The following is a 19,881-nucleotide window of genomic DNA, read 5'->3' on the forward strand; positions in this document are numbered from 1 at the left end:
ACGCTGGTATAAATAGAGAAGATTTTCTAGTTATTTCTTCATCCAGAATTTTTTGCTGCGGACAGTAAAGTAAGATTTTTTTTAAATTAAGTATTTTTAAAGCTTTTTTTCAGGTAGGAGTTTTTAATTAAGTATATTTATTTTAATTTTGCTAATATGTAGATTTTATTATCTTTATAAGTAAAATGTTTGGTATGTTATGTCGCATTAAATGCTCATATGAAGTACTATGTTACCGTAGCTTCAATGAAAACTATATTTCTTATTTTGCTTAGCAATTTAAAAAGCAACATTTAAATTAAATATTTTTACCAATCTTAATAATTTAAAAAGCTAATTTATTCATAGCTTTAAATTTTGTTTGTTCAATTATTATGCTTATCAGTGACAGTCAATGTTTTTATATTTATAGTATTAGTAAAGCAGTGTTTTAATTTTTTTTTTTAAATTGCCTTGTCAATTTAATCGTTGTTTCAGCCAGTTTAGCCATTTCTTTTAATTTCATAAGTTGCTGTTCAGACCCTAAGCTTCCCTTTCCTTTAGCCAGCCACCATGCAGTCCATCCAGTTGTTTCTCGCCATGTTAGCTGTGGCCTATGCCGGTGTGTCCGTGCCTCTGACCACAGCCAACATTGACGCGTTTCTAAAATCTCACAACGATGTGAGGGCGGCTCTCAAGATTCCAGCCCTAGTAAGTTGACCGTCTCTTTATATATTTAGTAAGTTGACCGTTTGATATATTAGTAAGTTGACCGTTTGATATATTAGTAAGTTGACCGTCTCTTGATATATTAGTAAATTGACCGTTTCTTAATATAGTAGTAAGTTGACCGTTTCTTGATATATTAGTAAGTTGACCGTTTCTTGATATATTAGTAAGTTGACCGTTTCTTGATATATTAGTAAGTTGACCGTTTCTTGATATATTAGTAAATTGACCGTTTCTTGATATAGTAGTAAGTTGACCATTTCTTGATATATTAATAAGTTGACCGTTTCTTGATATATTAGTAAGTTGACCGTTTCTTGATATATTAGTAAGTTGACCGTTTCTTGATATAGTAGTAATTTGACCGTTTCTTGATATATTAGTAAGTTGACCGTTTCTTGATATATTCAGTAAGTTGACTGTTTCTACATATATTTAGTAAGTTGACCGTTTCTTGATATACTTAGTAAGTTGGCCTTTGTTGATATATTTACTAAGTTGACCGTTTCTTGATAGATGTAGTAAGTTGACAGTTTCTTGATAGATTTAAAACGTTGATCGTTTGTTGATATATTTAATAATGTGGTCGTTTCTTGATACCTTTTGTAAGTTGACCGCAAACATTCCCAGTTAGTTGACAACAAAAAAGAAGAGATCTGTATTGCCAATCATTGTTCATGTGTTTAGTAATCAGACCAAAAACAATGCCAACTTTATTGTTAACTTTATTGATGTGTTAACACTAGATCTAACATCCAGCTTTGCTTGAGTGGTTTCGCTCAGTGTTAAAGCCCTCGGGAAGATGATGCTCGTCAACTAAGGACAGCAATCCATGTAGTAGATAAAAATCAGAAATCAAACAAGAATGAAGCCCTTGGGTGCTAAGGGCAGCAATCCATGTTGTAGATAAAAAGATATCGAACAAGAGAGAAGCCCCTTGGGCTATGCATTTACCAACTGTGGTTTCCTTTTGGGATCTTCTACAACTGCAGTTAATACCGAACGTATTGCTTAGCATTACCTAATTAACACAGAGAGAGTGAGAGAGAGAGATAGAAAGAGAGAGAGAAAGAGAGAGAGAGAGAGAAAACCTCTAATCTCTTCATTCAATGTCCTGTACTCGACCATAGGACATCACTCTTCTGGATGCATCCATTGTCTCCCTACCCTCTACTAAGCCGTATAAAAACTGCTAATAGTGAAACAGACAGAAAAAAATGTATAACATACCATAAACCAGCACTTTTAAAAAATGAATAAATACATTTTAGCTACACCTTGCTTATGTTGAGCGAGGCTTCGCAGTTACCACCAATTTCAGAGTTCCCACGAAATGTATCTAATGTTGAGACTCGCTATTATTCAATTCAAAACACTACACACCGATCTTTTAAGTGCTTTTATTTCTTCCCGTTTCGACACAGTTCACAGTAATGCCCCTTTAATAGTTGCTATAAAAACATTTCCCGAACAATCGTTCACTCTGCTTTTAAAAACCTGTATACACGCGTCGACCTTGGTATACAGATACATAAATACCCCGGGGGTTAACTCAACTAATAAACACGCTATCCCCCGTGTTCTGTATTATTCTAGCTTAACCTCTAAATAACCCGCAACATTTAGCTCATAAAACCACATACACTTGCGTGAATGTTGGTGTTTTATTGAATACAAATTTGTTACGCTGCTTCATACAATAAGGAATGTCTGTCATAGTAGATTTTTGATTGGAAAACTAAGAGCGTATTTTTTTTTCTCACAAGGTATGGAACACCACGTTGGCCAACTACGCCAAAAACTGGACAGCCCAGTGCGCTTTTAAACACAGCTACGGACCGTATGGAGAGAACCTGTACATGTCTTCACGTAAGCCAAAAGTTTTATAACACCGCGTTTACACTTGCGACATGTATACTGTACATGTCTTGTATACATGTTTTCACGTAGGCCAATAGTTCTGTTACACCGCTTTTATACTTGCAACATGTAAACTATACATGTCGAAAAAACCTTACCATTAACAGAGTAGGTCCCCCCTCCCCCCACGTATACATTTAACGTATGTCGACATTTTATTTTCTAGACAGGTATAGCATATATATGTTGAAATGTATGGTGCATGTGGCAAGTGTACACACGTTATTAAAGTTCATTAGCTGGACACGAGTTCATCTTTTACTGTTGCTGTTGGTAAATCAGATTCTAAGCACTATGCTTTGTGAGTTCTTGAGGCGAGAATGTCGTAAACGAATGTAAATCAGTATGTTCGGGCATAGATATATTTGCTATTAGTTCGAAGCTCAAGTTGATTTTAGCACTTAAGTTTTGTTACTGCGTTTTTCAAGCGACCATGCGTAGATTGAGACTTTCGTGCCTTGGAATGTACATAGATGGAAAATTAATAAACCGTTATTTTTATACAATGCTGCAATCTAAAATGTGCCTTATCTATAAAGACACTATAGATGTTGATGCAGTAGATAATAAGGTAAAGTCAATTTAACTAATTATATATGTAGTATATAATGATGTAGAGTGCGTGTAGTAGTGACTATCCGTCAAATTGAACTCAATCATGTAACCAATAACAACCATCAGTCGATTCGCATTCACAAATGTGAGATTTACACGTACCTCGTTTTTTTTTCAAATATCAAATCTGCGTTACAAAATACAGTTATATTTGCAAGTTTACTTTTATTTGTTTTTAATATGATCTTTATTTCTAACCGATCCTGTGTTGTATGATGTGAATTAGCTTTAAGTTTATTTAAACTGCTATTACTAGTGTTGTGTAGGAAATAAGTAAACCTATCTTCTCCCAGCATTGAGCTCAAACGCCACTGCTTTAGCCTACAAGAGCTCTTCTGCCTGGAAAAGTGAACTGGTCAATGTGGTCGACTTCACCAAATGGTCGTGTATTACAACATCACCAACATGTGGTCACTATTCCCAGGTGAGGTTTTGTCTAAATGTATTAATGAGAGATGTCTGAGTATAACGTGGTTTAGTGGTAACGTGCTCAAATGTCTCGAGTGGAATAACTGGTTTGAATCTTTAAGCCCTTTAGTGTTTCAAATGAATATAACTGACGTCAATGGAGGTTTATGTGGCAGGACATCAAGCTGACCCATGATGCCGTAAGATGACCTTTACTTTATCTGTAATAGGGACAGTCAACATTGAAGTGATTGTGTTTGGATACATTTTTAAACAGCATTTAGTAAGAAATCGTTTAAAGAAAAAAAAACAGTAGCAAGACATTTTTAAACATGGGACGGCGTGGTCTAGCGGTAGAGAGCTAGACTGCTAACCTGGGAGTCTCGAGTTCCCTGAGTCCACCCAACTCTTATGGGTACATAACTTATCTTAGGGAAACAAAGGCGGTTCGGGTCAGTGCTTACTCCACTATCCCTTCTTATGCCAAGAAAAAGATACATATGAAATCGACGTCATCTGCGTAATGAATCGTTAGGTCTATAAGAATCCTTTACTTTTCTTTATGCATATATTTTGGTAAAGTTAGATTTATAAAAGTTAAGATGTAATTATATTGATGTAAAATGTTGTTGTTGACAGATGGTGTGGAAAAAATCAACATCGGTGGGCTGTGCCTTCACTCAGTGCGTCAATGTTACTGGAGCCATGCCTAATCTGGTCTCATGTAATTACTACCCACCGTAAGCACACATTTCATTTAGTTTGATACAGTTAATTACAACCCATCGTAAAACACATTTAATTTAGTTTAATAAGGTAATTACTGTCCACTGTAAGTACACATTTCATTTAGTTTGATAAAGTTAATTACAACCCACCGTAAGTACAAATTTTATTTCGTTTGATACAGTTAATTACTACCCACCGTAAGTACACATTTCATTTAGTTTGCTACAGTTAATTACTACCCACCGTAAGTACACATTTCATTTAGTTTGATACAGTTAATTACAACCCACCGTAAGTACACATTTCATTTAGTTTGATACAGTTAAAAACTACCCATCGTAGAACACATTTAATTTAGTTTAATAAGTTAATTACTTCCCACAGTAGCAACACATTTCATTTAGTTTGATATAGTTAAATATATTTTAAAAAAACAATTATTTTTACAATTTCTTTTCGATCAGAAAACAAATTATAAATGTAAACAGTTTTTTGTAAGCGTGTATGTGTGTTTATGCTTGTGTGTGTGTAGGTGTGTGTGTGTGAGTGCGTACGTGCAACCGTCGGCTGAGAGCGTGTGGCGCGTAAACGTCAGCCTAGTGTGAGCACTAACCTGCAAACACACGGTGTCTCCACACACCCCTAACTAGAGCACAACTGGGCAGAAAGGTTTATTTACAGATAGTTGAAGGCTTTTTGGATTCGGTGACTTGCAAGTTTTTGTAAAGACGTTCAATTCTGGTCTTAGAATAATTGGGCCTGTACAAATAGGCTTGTAGCTCGATAAGTAATACAAAACAAACCGTCTCCTGGCTGAATGAATATATATATATATATATATATATATATATATATATATATGAATGTATATATACATTATCAATTTTGATAGCTATTTAAGTATAAACACTTTTATCATAAGTTATATGATAAAAGATAGCAATATTTTTATAAAAAAATTTTTCAAAATATTTAATAAAAAAATAAAAAAATAAAGATTGATATTTTTTTAAACATTTTTCTTTTGGCATAATTTATTACAGGGGAAACTACATTGGACAGCTGCCCTATTAGTTCTGGCACCCATTGTGACAACTGGTGAGGTCCATTGGTACTTTGATGGTCAAGAGGTCGAAAATTTGAAATTAATTGAAAATTCAAACTGAAAAGCACAATTGTTTTATGTTCTTATCATAACAAAATTACCCTGTCAGAACTTCATAATCAATCACAATTAAAGCTAGTACAATTCGACAGCATTTCTTCAAATTTAAAAGAAGAGAAAATCTTAAGCCCAAATGTTGTTTTACCATAATAAAGTGATATTTTAAAATTTAAACGTTTTGTATTTTAAATGTGCAGGTAAAAGATGGCTTATTGAGAAGGTAAACAATGACGCAATGCAGGTATACTTTAGACTTCAAAGAAAATAAAAATGTAATTAACATAACTTGGCTTCTCATTTCGCATTTATTAAAGTTTAGCTCGTTAATATTCGATTGAAGTATTCCATATAGGTTTAAGACATTGAATTATACATAATACCAATGTAGGGTATGTTTATCTTTCTACCTTTTTACGACATCCCATTATTACCATGTATGTAGCTCTAAAATTTTTGTTGAGCACAATGTAAACGATATCGTCGATTTTGGCAACCATTCTTACCATGACGATGGAAAAAAGGTGAATGATGCAGCGTACCTACGTAGATTTGCTAGCTGAAATGGGAGCAAATAATCATGTTAGTACCGAAGTCTTTACTGAAGCAAAATTAATTACTAAATGTTCCTCTTTTAGCGTTGATATTAAATCAAATAAGTAAAAAATCGTATTTAAAAAATAAACCGTGATTAAGAAAAGTATACATTTGTAAAGAATTCTACAGAGCAGTGTTTCTTTCAGACTTTTTTCTCTGGGGGGGGGGGGTTACTTAATATTTTTGGGATGTTGGGAAGGGTGGACAACATTTACCGGCGTCGGACACTGGTAAAGAAACATTTTTCAATATAAATTCCATTTCGTTCGGAAGGGAGGGGTGGGGGGCGGGAGACTTTTGCGAGAGGGGAGGCGGGGGGGGGGGGGGGGGCTCAGAGAGAAATGCCTGGAAGAAACTCTGCAATTAGACTATTTACTTTCTTATTTTAAATCAATCACCAATTAAACTATCTCTTGGCCTTGCAGGAATGAAACGAAGATATTGTTTGCTTTAACCTTCGTTGAGTTTTTCCTTTATATTTTTAATAATGTTTTAAGACTCCAATATATTGCTTATAGCGTTGGATTTCTCTGTCTTCACATACCTTGCCTCCTTTAACAGCGTGCCTATGATCAGTATCGTAGGCGGGGGGGGGGGGGGGGGGTTAGGGGGTTATAACCCCCCCCCCCCCCCATGGACCCCTAAAATGACTACTTTTTTACGTTAAGCTACAGCTATTGACTTGTGTCAATATTATTAAGGGCTAAAACACTAAACACTTTAGCCTGGGAGCTTCTAGAACAATAATGTATATCATTGTGATGAGAATTGTCTGTAGAATTCAGTTATGAATGTTATTATCGCGCTAAAGTAAAGTATAATAATCTGGAATACAGAAGGCCAAGGGAAAGTTGGCCAAGTTTAGATCAGTTAAGGAGTGTCGAAAGGGAGGGGTGGGCTACGTGGTTAGGCCTTTGTTGTCTAATATAATTGTAGTGCAATCGGAAAGCGTCTAGAAATGAAAAACAAACAAAGGAATTGATTATTATTCGCATTGAGGTTCTATAATGTGTATGTTTTTACTACTTCAAACCATTTGAAATTCATTTCACTTAATTTTTTAAAAGATAAGTAAACTGAAAGTGATAAAGATGGCAGAGGGAGGAGTAGGCAGGGGTGATGGGAGGGGGGTAGAACCTTCAAAATGACAATCTTTTACGTTTAGTTACAGCTATTGACGACGATGGACTTGTGTCGCTATCATTCGGTACTTAAACAACAAACACTCAGGGTCGCAATAGGAGAATGGAAAGCTGAACAAGGTTATCAGTTAAGGGGTGTAAAAGGGGGTGAGGGTGGGATGAATATTGGTACGTATCAATTATAAAATACTACCGGACGCACATCTTGCAGGAAGGCGTGGGCTTGACCCACAATTGTTGACACAAAACTTTGTGTTGGTAGGCTATATATTAAATTGGTTAAATATAGATGTAAAGCCAGGAACCTACAGTAGTCAATTTAGACAGATTAGAAGACCAATAATAATTTGCTTTCTTCTTCGAATAGTCGTGTTTTAATGTGTTTCTTTTAACTACTTCAAGCAATTTAAATTCATTTCAATGATGGCGGAAGGAAAAAGGAAATTAAAAACTACTTAATTAACTGATTTCTTTACAAAGAAAAATAAAACTGAAAATGATAAAAATGAAGATGGTACTATTGCTTTTCAAAGTATATTACATCAAGAAATTTCCATAAATTCAGCACCTTCGACTGTTTCTTACGCAAATAATATCGGCAATTTTATCAAAGGAGTTATAACAGAAGATACACGGTTGTATTTATTAGAAAACATCTGGCGTCCTGATGAACTTTTAAAATTTCCAGCAAGCGGACAAAGAAATTTAAAGTTTCAATATTTGTGGCTACTTAGGTGGAACTGGTTGACTTATTCCAAATTACTTGATGGCGCATTTTGCAAATATTGTGTTTTGATTAGTTTGAATTATCGTAGTGTAGGTAGTCAGCCTTCGGATAAGCTATCAAAAAGTTCAAAAAGTTTCAAACTGGAAAAAGGCAACAGACAAGTTTAATGAGCCATGAGCACCAGCAATGTGAGTATCATAAAAGAGCAATTTTACTTTCCCAAAATCGTAAATCGGTGATGGAGAAAATAAACCGGGAGTGATCTCCACTAAACTTTCTCGAATATTCTTATATAAAATAACAGGGGATGGGAACTCGGGCTATAGACATGATTTTTAATCCATTTTAAATACTTAAAGATTTAAAAATAGAATAAAATCTCGTAGACAAATTAATTGCACACCAAGTGAACGCCAAATAAAAAAACGCATAATAGTGCGCAATATTATAAGTACTTTTAAAATTTACATTAGTTTTATGAGAAATCGGAAGTAGCGTAAATTACTACTTCCGGTCAATGGAAATTACTCAAAATTTAATAGAAGGTAGAGAATTAGATTTTTTACTTACATGTGAAATTTCATTTATCTATCTGAAATAGTACTAAAGTTATAGGCTTTTGAAAAATTCAAAGTAAAAAAAGTACCACTTCCGGTTATCGGAAATCGCTCAAAAGTTGATACGGATCTACTATTTTGATAAAATACTTATATATGAAATTTCAGCAATCTAGCTTAAACAGTACTCAAGTAATCGTGTTTAAACACACACAAAGAACGGAAGCGAAATATGACGTCACATTTAGCATAGAGTAGAAAATATTATCAAGCCGGTGAGTGCTCACAGTAATATGACGTCATTGATTCTCGAGCCTCACCCCCGCGTAAGAACGTCTGAGCTCCCCCCCCCCTCCCCAACTCAAAAGAAATTTCTTCATCGATTCTCTATAATAAAATTACCGCCTAATTAATGTGTCTAATCTAAAAAGTGATTTGCTTGCAGTTTCTTTCATGCAATTCTTCGGGTAGTGGCTAAGCGCGACACCAGTGTTTCTTTCAGACCTTTTCCTCACCGGAGGGGGGAATTTTTCTAATCTAAAAAGTGTTTAGCGTGCACAGTTTTTTTCATGCATCTCTTCCGGTTGGGGCGAAGCCCCGCCCAGGTTCTTCCTTTAGTTTGTATGATCTACAAATGCGACCAATGTTTCTTTCAGACTTTTTCCTCCCCGGAGAGGGGTGGGGGTACTTGAAATTTTCGGGGGTGGGGTTAGAATTTTTGGGGAGGGGGCGGACACTGAAAAAAGTATATAATTATTTTTCGTTGTATCTTTCCTCAACGGGCCATTTTTCTCGTATATATATATATATATATATATATATATATATATATATATATATATATATATATATATATATATATATATATATATATATATATATTTATATAATAAATTTTGATAATTATTTAAGTATTTACATTTGATATAAGATAATATTTTTATTAAAGATTTATTTTAAAATAATTAATAAAAATAAAGAAATAAAGATTGATATTTTTGTTTAAAAATTTTCTTTTGAAAATAATTTATTACAGGGGCAACTACATTGGTCAGCTGCCCTATTAGTTCTGGCACCACTTGTAACAACTGATGAGGTCCATTCGTACTTTGATGGTCAAGAAGTCGGAAATGTGAAATAAAGTGTAAATTCAAATTTAAAAAGCCGCATTTTTTTATGTTCGTTAAAAATCCGAACAAATTAACCTGATGGATTTAGAAGATTAAAATTAAATATGTATCAAACGTATCGACACATATAGGATAACTTCAAAATCAATTATAATTAAAGCTAATCCTTTTCGATAGCATTCCATCAAATTTAAAAGAAGAGAAACTATTAAGCTCAAACGTTGCTTTACCATAATAAAGTGGTATTTTAAAATTTAAACGTTTATTTTTAAAATGTGCAGGTAAAAGAGGGCTTGAGAAGGTAAACAATGACGTAATGCAGGTATACTTTAGACTTTAAAGAAAGTTCATTCTTAACCCGAAAATAAAAATGTAATTAACATAAATTGGCTTCTGATTTCGCATTTATTAAAGTTTGGCTCGTTACTAATTCGATTGAAGTATTCCATATAGGTTTATTTAAGACATTGAATTATACCTAATGCCGATGTAGAATATGTTTATCTTTTTACTTTTTCACGACATCCCATCATTACCTGGTAGGTGGCTCTAAAATTCTTGTTGAGCACAATGTAGACGATAAAGTCAGTAGAGCTGTTGGTACAACCCACTATGTTGACAAGTTGATAAAAAAGTTTACCGAAGTTAGAGGGTGCTTCATCAGTCAGAGAGTATGACGCGTATTCGGGGATGTATATCGGCAGTGAGAGAAAGGTTATCGTGAATATGTAGACTGCGCATACAGCTAAGAGCATACGGGGGTTCTGTTGCTATTTTTAGATTTCGAGGTTAGTTTCCTTCGTTTTGTTGATGTTATTTGTATTTTTATTGAGATAACTATACACCCAACATCGGTGAAAATTGGAGGGATGATTATACTAGAATATACTAAAATGTTTTGTATGATTTCGACTGATGGTAGATGTTCGTAGAAAAATGTTGACCTTTTAATAAGACCCACAGAAACGTTTCTGCGTGTATCTGTAGTATAGTCCAGTTCAAACCAAAATGTTGTATAGAAGCAAATGGAGAAGAAATAAGCCTCAAGTGAGATGACAGCTATCCACGTACGTTTAGGTGTTATGACGCGTTTAAAACTTAAAGGAAGAAATATCACAACGAGTCTTTCAATTGTAATCAGCATGGGCAAGACGAGGCTCATCAACCCAACAGAGTAGTCCAGGAAGTTGAAGACGCTGAAGAAGAAGAAGACGACACTCGCCTCTTGGACGTTGAAGCCGAGGACCTCGTGGTCGTTGACCGCCTCGTAGAAGATCTTAGGCACGCTGTTGAAGGAGATGAGGTATGTGATGTCGGAGAAGGCTAAGGCGACTAGTAAAATGTTGGAGCACTTGTGTAAGCCGTGCTTGATGAGGACTGTGATGCTCATGACGTTTCCCGTGATGCCGAATATAGCGATAGTCGGGGTGACGATGAACATGAGGATTCTGATGATGTGACGTGTGAGTTCGTCGCTTATCAGAGGTGGTTCAACGGTGGATACGTTAAGAGATACCATATCCAACAAATCATTGGATACGCATTAACACAGATTACTTGACGTTTGAATTTAGAACGTTGCACTTAAAAATTATTTTCACATACATAAACGTAATACTTAGAGGGACTTTAAAACTGTTGAAACTATTCAACGTGGTTTTATTTAAACAATTTTTTTTTAAATTTTAGTTAAAGATCAAGTTAAAATACCGATGCAGAATTGCTTTTTAACTGCTATAAAATTACAAATTACCCGTCGCCACGTTTTCAATGCACTTCGAATGGTGTTTTTAGAAACCTTTTTTTTTGCCATATATATAAAACCCATCTCAGCAAATAAAACATAATTAAAAGGTCAATGCAAACTCTCAACAGCGTTCAATAGCTAACGTGATCTTCATTTCACTATGCTGGAAACATAGTATTAATTTGCGATCGAAATTATAATTGTCAATAAAATGTTGTAATTAAAATACCTACCTAGTAAAGGAGGCGAAAATTTTAAAATAAAAACAATCGAAATTACAATTACTTCGTATGGTGTTGGTTTAGTTTTTATTCTATCTGCCAAGATAAACAAATAATTTCTGCTCGGTACAAAACATTTCCTTCATCTAATTAAAATTCTGATCTGTAAATTTTCATTTTAAATTATTTGTAATGAGCTTGCTATTTGTAGTTCTGTTTTAACTGAGTAGGAATTTAATGTGTTATATTGAGCTTATTACCAATAGGGAGTGGTTGGTAAAGGATGGAATTTTAAAATTGTATTTGGATAAAGAAAGTGTGTTCATGCGAGTAAATTAATACTACCAAAGCTACTCAACTAGCAGCAAAAAATCAGGAGGCGACAATGTCACAAATACGTGTTCATTCTACTGATAAACAGGTTGAATTATTTTTCTTAACAAAAAATTGATCACATGCATGTAATCAGATGACTACAATGCTTGCAATAATTTAATCTTCAAATATGTGTTCAACATTGTTATTGACACTGCGCTAGCAAACGATAATGTGTCACGGAACGAATTGTAGTCACATTTATTTTCATTTATTTATTTATTCAATTACGGTAACAATAGCAAGCAACGGAGGCCATCTTCACATTTGCTGTTTTAAGATAAACAAATAAAACAACAATTTAATACCAGCATTAAAAAATCCCGTGCTCCAACAAAGTGAATCTTTTGTAAATGTACCAACTCGGGAACAAAACAAAACAAAAAGCAAAAGAAAACACAAACACAATGCAAACACAAACAAAAATACAATCTTTTATTCTTGCTACAGAAAAGGTCCTGCTTCTTTGTGTAAATTTAGCAAATAGCGCTATCTGCATCATACATTTTTTAGGATGCTTTGTGGCTCTTTGGATTATTCTGCGAGCCTTATGGCGCCTAAGTTAGTTTTAAGGAGCCAGGGGCCGTATGCTTCGCTTCTGCTGTTGTGTAATCGTGTGGCCCCCTCTACGTCCCTGACACACGGGCGGTCACCAAAGTGTGTTCTACTTCAATATTTCGATACATAATTAACGTACACTTACGTTTTTAATGTGGTAGTTTCACGATATTTATGATCCAAGTGCAGGCATTCTATACATTTAAATAAGTATGTTTAAAAAAAAAACATATGTCACTAGTCTAAAGTTTGGTAACGCATTAATGAAACTTTTTTAACATATTTCTTTAGACCTTTTATTCCCGCGGAATCTCGTTAAATCATCATGTCTGTCAATTATTAAGATAATAACTTTACTTTTTCGTTTTTCTGCTTTTTTCTTCCAATTAGGATTTACTCATTTTTATTTTCTCGCAAACGAAGTAAAGAGGAAGTGTTGTAATGGCGCAAAAAAAAAAAAATTAGAGATATTTACAAAACCAAGAGACTGAAAAATATAGTTTTGTAATTTTGTTCGTATGTCTGTGTTTGTAAGTGTGTTTGTGTGCATGTGTGTCTTTAAACACGATAACTTAAGTACCGTTACAGCTTCATTGATAAAGTTTCATCTTTACGTATTGTATCAAATGTGTTGATCTATATCAACTTTTCAGCGATTCCCGGTAACCGAAAGTGGAACTTACTCTACTTTAAATTTTTAAAGCCTATAAATTGCGTACTGTTTCAAACAGATACATACATTTTCATACGTAAGTACAATATCTAATCTAAATTCACTGGTTTCTTTAAAATTTGGGTAATTTATGATAACCGGAAGTAGCAATTTATGCTTATTCCGATTACTCCAAAACGCATTTAAATTTATAAAGTTCTAATAATATTCCGCACTATTATATAGAGATTATTTGGCTTTCACTTGGCGCGGAATTATGTTTTCTACGAGATTCTATTCTCTTTTTTAAAAAAAGTTTAAGTAATTAAAAAATGGATTAAAAACCAAGTGTATATCCCAAAGAGCCATCTCCCGTCGTTTTATATAATGCTTGAGACAGTTTAAGGGAGATTACTCCTGGTTTATTTGTAACAAATTCTTGATAGCATGATTATAAACGTTTGTTAATGTTGTCTATCTTATAAATTCTTAAATTTCCAACTGATAAGCTAGTTTAGCTTTGTATAACAAACTTGAAAATTTCAAAAATACTACTTTATGGTACATCTAAACGTGTTGTTAATCTAAATTTAAAATAAAACGTACGTGATCTCCCTTAAACTTTCTGGAATATCTAAAGCTGGCAAATAGCTGTTTACGACAAATTAACGTAAACAATAATGAAAAAAATAGCAACTACAGCAAAATTTAAACAGATATTTTTATTCACTTAGAGCAATTTTTACAATACTTTTTTTTATCAAACATTGTAAATTGCTGATTACTTGACTTTCACTTTGGTAGACGATAACTTATTTTTGGATTCATCTACACCTCAATGGCAACCCAAGTTAGACCTGCATAGTTAAATTGGCTGTCTTCCCAGGTACTACAGACAAGTTCCATTCCAGTTGCTGTGACGTTTCTTGCATAAAACGAATACCTAATTTGTTTGGCGTTCCACATATCTAAACCATTTAAAATCACCGTGACAATAGGTGGATTTTTGAAAGGCTTAGTAAATGTGACTGCCTGGGCATGAAGACGAGCTTTTCCAGATGCTTGGTAGTTATCAGAATTCCCGCAAGAATAAGATCCTTGTTCAAGCAGAGGTGGTTCGAGATCATTGAGCAGAGTTGTGACCAAGCCACACAACTGATTTGAAGCAGACTCCAATCCTAAGACATCACCATAATAAAATAATATTAACTTAGTTATACACAACTGAGTATAATTTGTAATATTTTATTATCTTATATCTTTACAATTTTGTAAAAAAAAAATAATCACTCATGTCGATAAAATTTACATAATAATAAACGTTAACTTTGCTCATTGTTATTAGAAATTCGTTGGATTGTGAAGAGTTTGTGTTTATTTTTCTGTTGACAATTCAATGCTTACCATTACTTGACGATATCAGTGCTAGTAGAGTACACAGAGATATTGTAATTTTGGAGTTCATTCTTGAATTCAATCTACAATGCAACAACACAATAAAAAACTACTTTATTACTTTTTGTTGAATAAAATCTTGATTTTTAAAAGTAACGTAGTTTACATATTAAAAACAGACCCGATAAACTTTATATTGTATATATGTATGTATATATATATATATATATATATATATATATATATATATATATATATATATATATATATATATATATATATATATCTTCTAGTCACCGTTGGGCAAAAATAGTTGCAGATATTAGGGAGTTCGCGAACTGTAGACTAAATCCTCGCAACACTTAGCTTTGTCTAATAATATTATTCAGTGGCTAATGCATATACGACCGTAGATGTTGAAGAACACTTTTTAAATGAAGTTCACCATCGTTTGTTTTTCAAGATGTTGAATAAACAGACAAGTTCGTGTCCGCAATTGCTTGAATTTGTGAAATATATTCATTCATATAGCAAATACGATATTATGGAGAAAACAAATGCGCTTTCTGAAACTGAATGATTAAAATAGGAAAACGGCTATGGTGTTTTTACTGATGGTGCGCCATCTATGTTTGGGTCAAAATCGTGCTTTTAGAATACAGATTTAGCTCCCTAACCAAGGGGAATCAAGTGCATGATTCACCGGTATGCCCTCGCCAGCAAGACTCTTTTGGTTCCATAGTTATTAAAAGTCGTATATAATGTTAAATCTGTCTTTTTAAAGAACTTAGCCAATACATGAATAAGATAAAATATTTTGCTTTTCTACACTGCAGGACGCTGGATGTCAAAAGGAAGTATTGTGATTCAAGTTTTTGAAAGATAAAATCAAGTTGTTCTTGGAAGTGCAAGGGAAAAAAGTCTTTTCGATATACAATAACAAAATGGTATGGTTGAAGAGTATCATACCAAGCAAATATATTTGAACATCAACATGCAAAATGAACGAATATTTTTTCGTTTCATGAAAATCTAGGGTCCTTTTTATCAGAGATACACAATTGACGAAGAAAAATAAATCTTAGAACTTTTCACTTTAAATAACTAGTTCTAATATTTAGAATGCGCTGAATTTCTACATATTATAGTAATTGTGAACGATGCAAATTGCCAAACAAGTAAGTCTATAAATAGTTTTTATTATGTTTAGTTCAAAGTGTTAAAGGTTCCACCAATCACAATCAAGTTTTTTTTTTGTCAACATATCAACGAATTAATCATAAACGTACGTGCTAAAGTACAACATGTTTTTTAGCCTGTTCGCTTGAAAATAAGTGTTTCATTTTTCTTCTGAACTTGCATTTTAGTTTGCATTGTAATACTGTTTCTATTTTCGTTTCTGTTTCCGTTTTGTTTCTGTTTATGTTTCTGTTTCAGTGGCGTAGCTACCGTAAAGCTATCGTAAGCAAGGCATAGGGACCCAAGGCATTTAGGAGCCCCTTTCCCTCTTAAACAATTAAAACTTTTACATTGCAATTTCATTATTTGTTTTGTATAAATAATTTTAAAAAGAAAATGAAAATCCAGTTTCTTTTCTATTATAGAAATGATTAAATGTCCCTATGTTATAGCAATGTGCGAGAATTTTTTATTTTCCTTACGTTATGCGAAAGAGTAAAACCTGTGGCAACTATAACAATTAATCTTTTAAAAACACCGAAAACACCGATTTCGGACTATCCCTTCATATACTGACGTCACAGGTGACCTACTCAACTCTACTTCACCTGCCCAGTGTCCCGCCAAGTCTCAGACATGTTTTTATCGTTTAAAAAACGATTCCAGCCTAGCATGTCTCTGACCACACTATCCTTTCATATGCTTAGGACAAAGAAACAGATGAACTCTACTTCACCTGCCCTGTATCCTGCAAGTTCAGATAGGCAACTTTATCATTCACATCTAAAAAAAAAAATTGAAAAAAAAATATCATTGATATATTGGTCTAGAACAGGGGTCTCCAAACTTTTCAGTCCGAGGGCCGCATTAACTATCAAATTTCAGTTCTGGGGCCAGTTTCTTCTGGGAATGTCTTTAATTTTTCTGAGCAAAGTTCCTCAGCCATCACCAACAAACGTTTTTTCCGTGGACTAAAATATCTCCGCTGGCCGGATGAGAGGACATCGCGGGCCGCATCCGGCCCGCGGGCCGTAGTTTGGAGACCCCTGGTCTAGAACCTGTGCCACCCGCATGAGAGCCGACTACACTACCAACTTAGCTATTTACTCGTGACGTCACAAATGAATTTTTATACTATACTTTGAGTCTCCTTATGCAACTTGATTTACGCGCATAGATCTAGATCTAGATCTAAGTCTAGTAGTAGTAACTTTCAAATTAAATTTTATCTTAAATTAGCCAAACAAAGATTTATATAAAATAATTAAGGCCTGAAATAGATTCTAGATGTATTAAGGCCTGAAATAGATTCTAGATGTAGATTTTACATTAAGTCTAGATCTGCAATTTACATTGAGTCTAGTGACCTAGGTCTAGGCTAGATCTAGATCTAGGCTAGATTCATAACTTTCCTTCGACAGCTGATCTTTAGATCTAGAGAAATTTATTGTAAAACTAAATGAAAAAAGACAGTTGAAAATTGATATAAGTGTTGGAACGTAATAAATACAGCAAACGGACGTATTGTTAAAGTTAAAGCCGACAGAAAATTAGCTTTAGAACGCGTTAAACATTGGAATGGGAACACAATCTTCTTCGATAGGCCGCCATTATCGATGTAAAAAAATAAACACATCATGTGACGTCACTGTTTCCGTCGAGTCTAGTGGCTATTCAAATCTTTTTTAAAAATTGTGGTTAATATACGTATGAATAAATCAATAAATTAATTAACGTCTTTAAATAAATTTGTGATTAACAGTCTGTCTGCATTAAAAAATTATTTTCTACCTACATACTATTTTACAGCTCTCCAGATAGAGTAGAACATATCACAATAGTCAATCAGCCAAACAAACAAACAAACAAACAAAAAAATAAATATTCAAACATGTTAACAAACTTGACTTTTAGTAGTATATATATATATATATATATATATATATATATATATATATATATATATAAATATATATATATATATATATATTAAAAAAACAGAACACCGCCACGTAAAATTATTGGTCTATACTTACATAGTAAAGAAGAACTTTTTACCAACTCTTCAATTATGTTCAATGACAACGACAACTAACATAAAATTGCACACTTTATATACAAACAAAACAAACAAAAAACTGTACCCTAAGTGCTGATTAATTGCACGTCCTTTTAATCTAGCTAACAATCTGGTTTTTAAGTTACCCTCATCCACTTTAGATGAGTCATCAAATGAGCAAACCATTTAATAACAGACGGTGTAGTGTTGAAGCAATTTTTGCAATGTTGCAATTTATAACGAGCAGTTTGCTTTTTTAGTGTTGTTATTTACTGATTTTTTTTAAAAAGCTTTCGTTTATAGTTGCAACTTTTGTAAAGTTCTAATTGTTGTTTCTTATTTTAAAAACTTAAAATCATTTGTTTTTCGCATAACGAACTTCATTTTACTTTGGTTAATATTTGTTGTTCTTCAATATTTACTTCTTGAAGTTGAATAAACATAGTTTTGTAATTTTGTAAACATGTCTCTGTGTGTTTGCGTGTGTGTGTGTACGTGAGTGTGTGTGTATGTCTGTAAACACGATAACTTGAGTACCGTTATAGCTATATGGATAAAATTTTATATAAGAGTTATATATTAAATGTGTAGTTCTGTGTCAACTTTTCAGCTTTTTTTTTTCGGTAACCTGAAGTGGAACTTATTATCCTTTAATTTTTTTTTCAAAAGCTTGAGTATTATTTCATATAGAGAAATGCAATTTCACATTTCACATGCAATTTCTATTTCTCTGCCTTCTGTCGAATTTCCAGTAATTTTTGTTGAACGGAAATAACAATTTACGTTATTTCCATTGTCTCAAAAACGTGAATAAACCATTAAAGAACAACTAATATTTCGTACTCATTGTTTGATGTGTACTTGGAGCAAAATTCTTTTTTTTCTACGAAGTTCGATCTATTTTTAAAAAAGTTTTAAGTAATTATTAAAATAAATTGAAATCAGATCTCTAACGCGTGTCGCCATTTCCTTTTACTACATTTTTTAACTTCATTTTTGTTTTTGAGAAATATATTGTTTAATACAGTGGCGTAGTGTGTGTCACCTGGTGCGGCACTTACTATATATATATATATATATTTATATATATATATATATATATATATATATATATATATATATATATATATATATATATATATATATATAATTTATATATATATATATACATATACATATATATATATATATATATATATATATATATATATATATATATATATATATATATATATATATATATATATATGTATATATACACATATATGTACATACATGTATATATATACACACACAAACATACATATATATATATATATCTATATATATGTCTATATACAAATATATATAAACAAGAATATATATATATATATATATATATATATATATATATATATATATATATATATATATATATATATATAACAAATGTCGATATTCCGCACCAGCAATATGAGGCAGCTGGTACTGAAATAACCCACATGAGTCGGTTACACTTCAACAAGCTCTTCTTTTGATGTCGTTTACACGCAATTCAAAATCTAACTTTAACTATCCATAGTTTCAACATTTGGCGACTGATAAAAAATGCAAGGTAGATGCAAAATTTATTTATGTTAATAGAACCACGTGTCACAATCGGACACGAAAATTTTAGTGCACTATGTCTATGTCTATGTCTATGTCTATGTCTATGTCTATGTCTATGTCTATGTCTATGTCTATGTCTATGTCTATGTCTATGTCTATGTCTATGTCTATGTCTATGTCTATGTCTATGTCTATGTCTATGTCTATGTCTATGTCTATGTCTATGTCTATGTCTATGTCTATGTCTATGTCTATGTCTATGTCTATGTCTATGTCTATGTCTATGTCTATGTCTATGTCTATGTCTATGTCTATGTCTATGTCTATGTCTATGTCTATGTCTATGTCTATGTCTATGTCTATGTCTATGTCTATGTCTATGTCTATGTCTATGTCTATGTCTATGTCTA

The 19,881-nt window shown here is 32.9% G+C and overlaps 1 protein-coding gene across 3 annotated transcripts in view; it reads left to right on the forward strand.

Annotated features, from left to right (window-relative positions):
• The window catches only part of LOC131951146 (uncharacterized), a 32,846-nt gene continuing 12,965 nt past the window's right edge, over positions 1-19,881 (forward strand). Inside the window, exons 1-7 of one of the 3 annotated variants that reach the window (XM_059313441.1) lie at positions 1-69; positions 544-690; positions 2,475-2,577; positions 3,537-3,667; positions 4,291-4,391; positions 5,424-5,478; positions 5,743-5,808. In XM_059313441.1, the coding sequence (XP_059169424.1) occupies positions 553-690; positions 2,475-2,577; positions 3,537-3,667; positions 4,291-4,391; positions 5,424-5,454 (504 nt within the window). In that variant the 5' untranslated portion in view covers positions 1-69; positions 544-552 and the 3' untranslated portion in view covers positions 5,455-5,478; positions 5,743-5,808. Of the gene's footprint in view, positions 70-543; positions 691-2,474; positions 2,578-3,536; positions 3,668-4,290; positions 4,392-5,423; positions 5,690-5,742; positions 5,809-19,881 lie in introns of those variants that run through there. The other 2 variants (XM_059313439.1, XM_059313440.1) reach the window with 2 other exon arrangements.

The sequence above is a fragment of the Physella acuta genome, unplaced genomic scaffold, assembly GCF_028476545.2.
Source record: "Physella acuta isolate Inbredline_101_S28 unplaced genomic scaffold, ASM2847654v3 ptg000801l, whole genome shotgun sequence".
In the NCBI taxonomy this organism is placed as follows: domain Eukaryota; kingdom Metazoa; phylum Mollusca; class Gastropoda; family Physidae; genus Physella; species Physella acuta.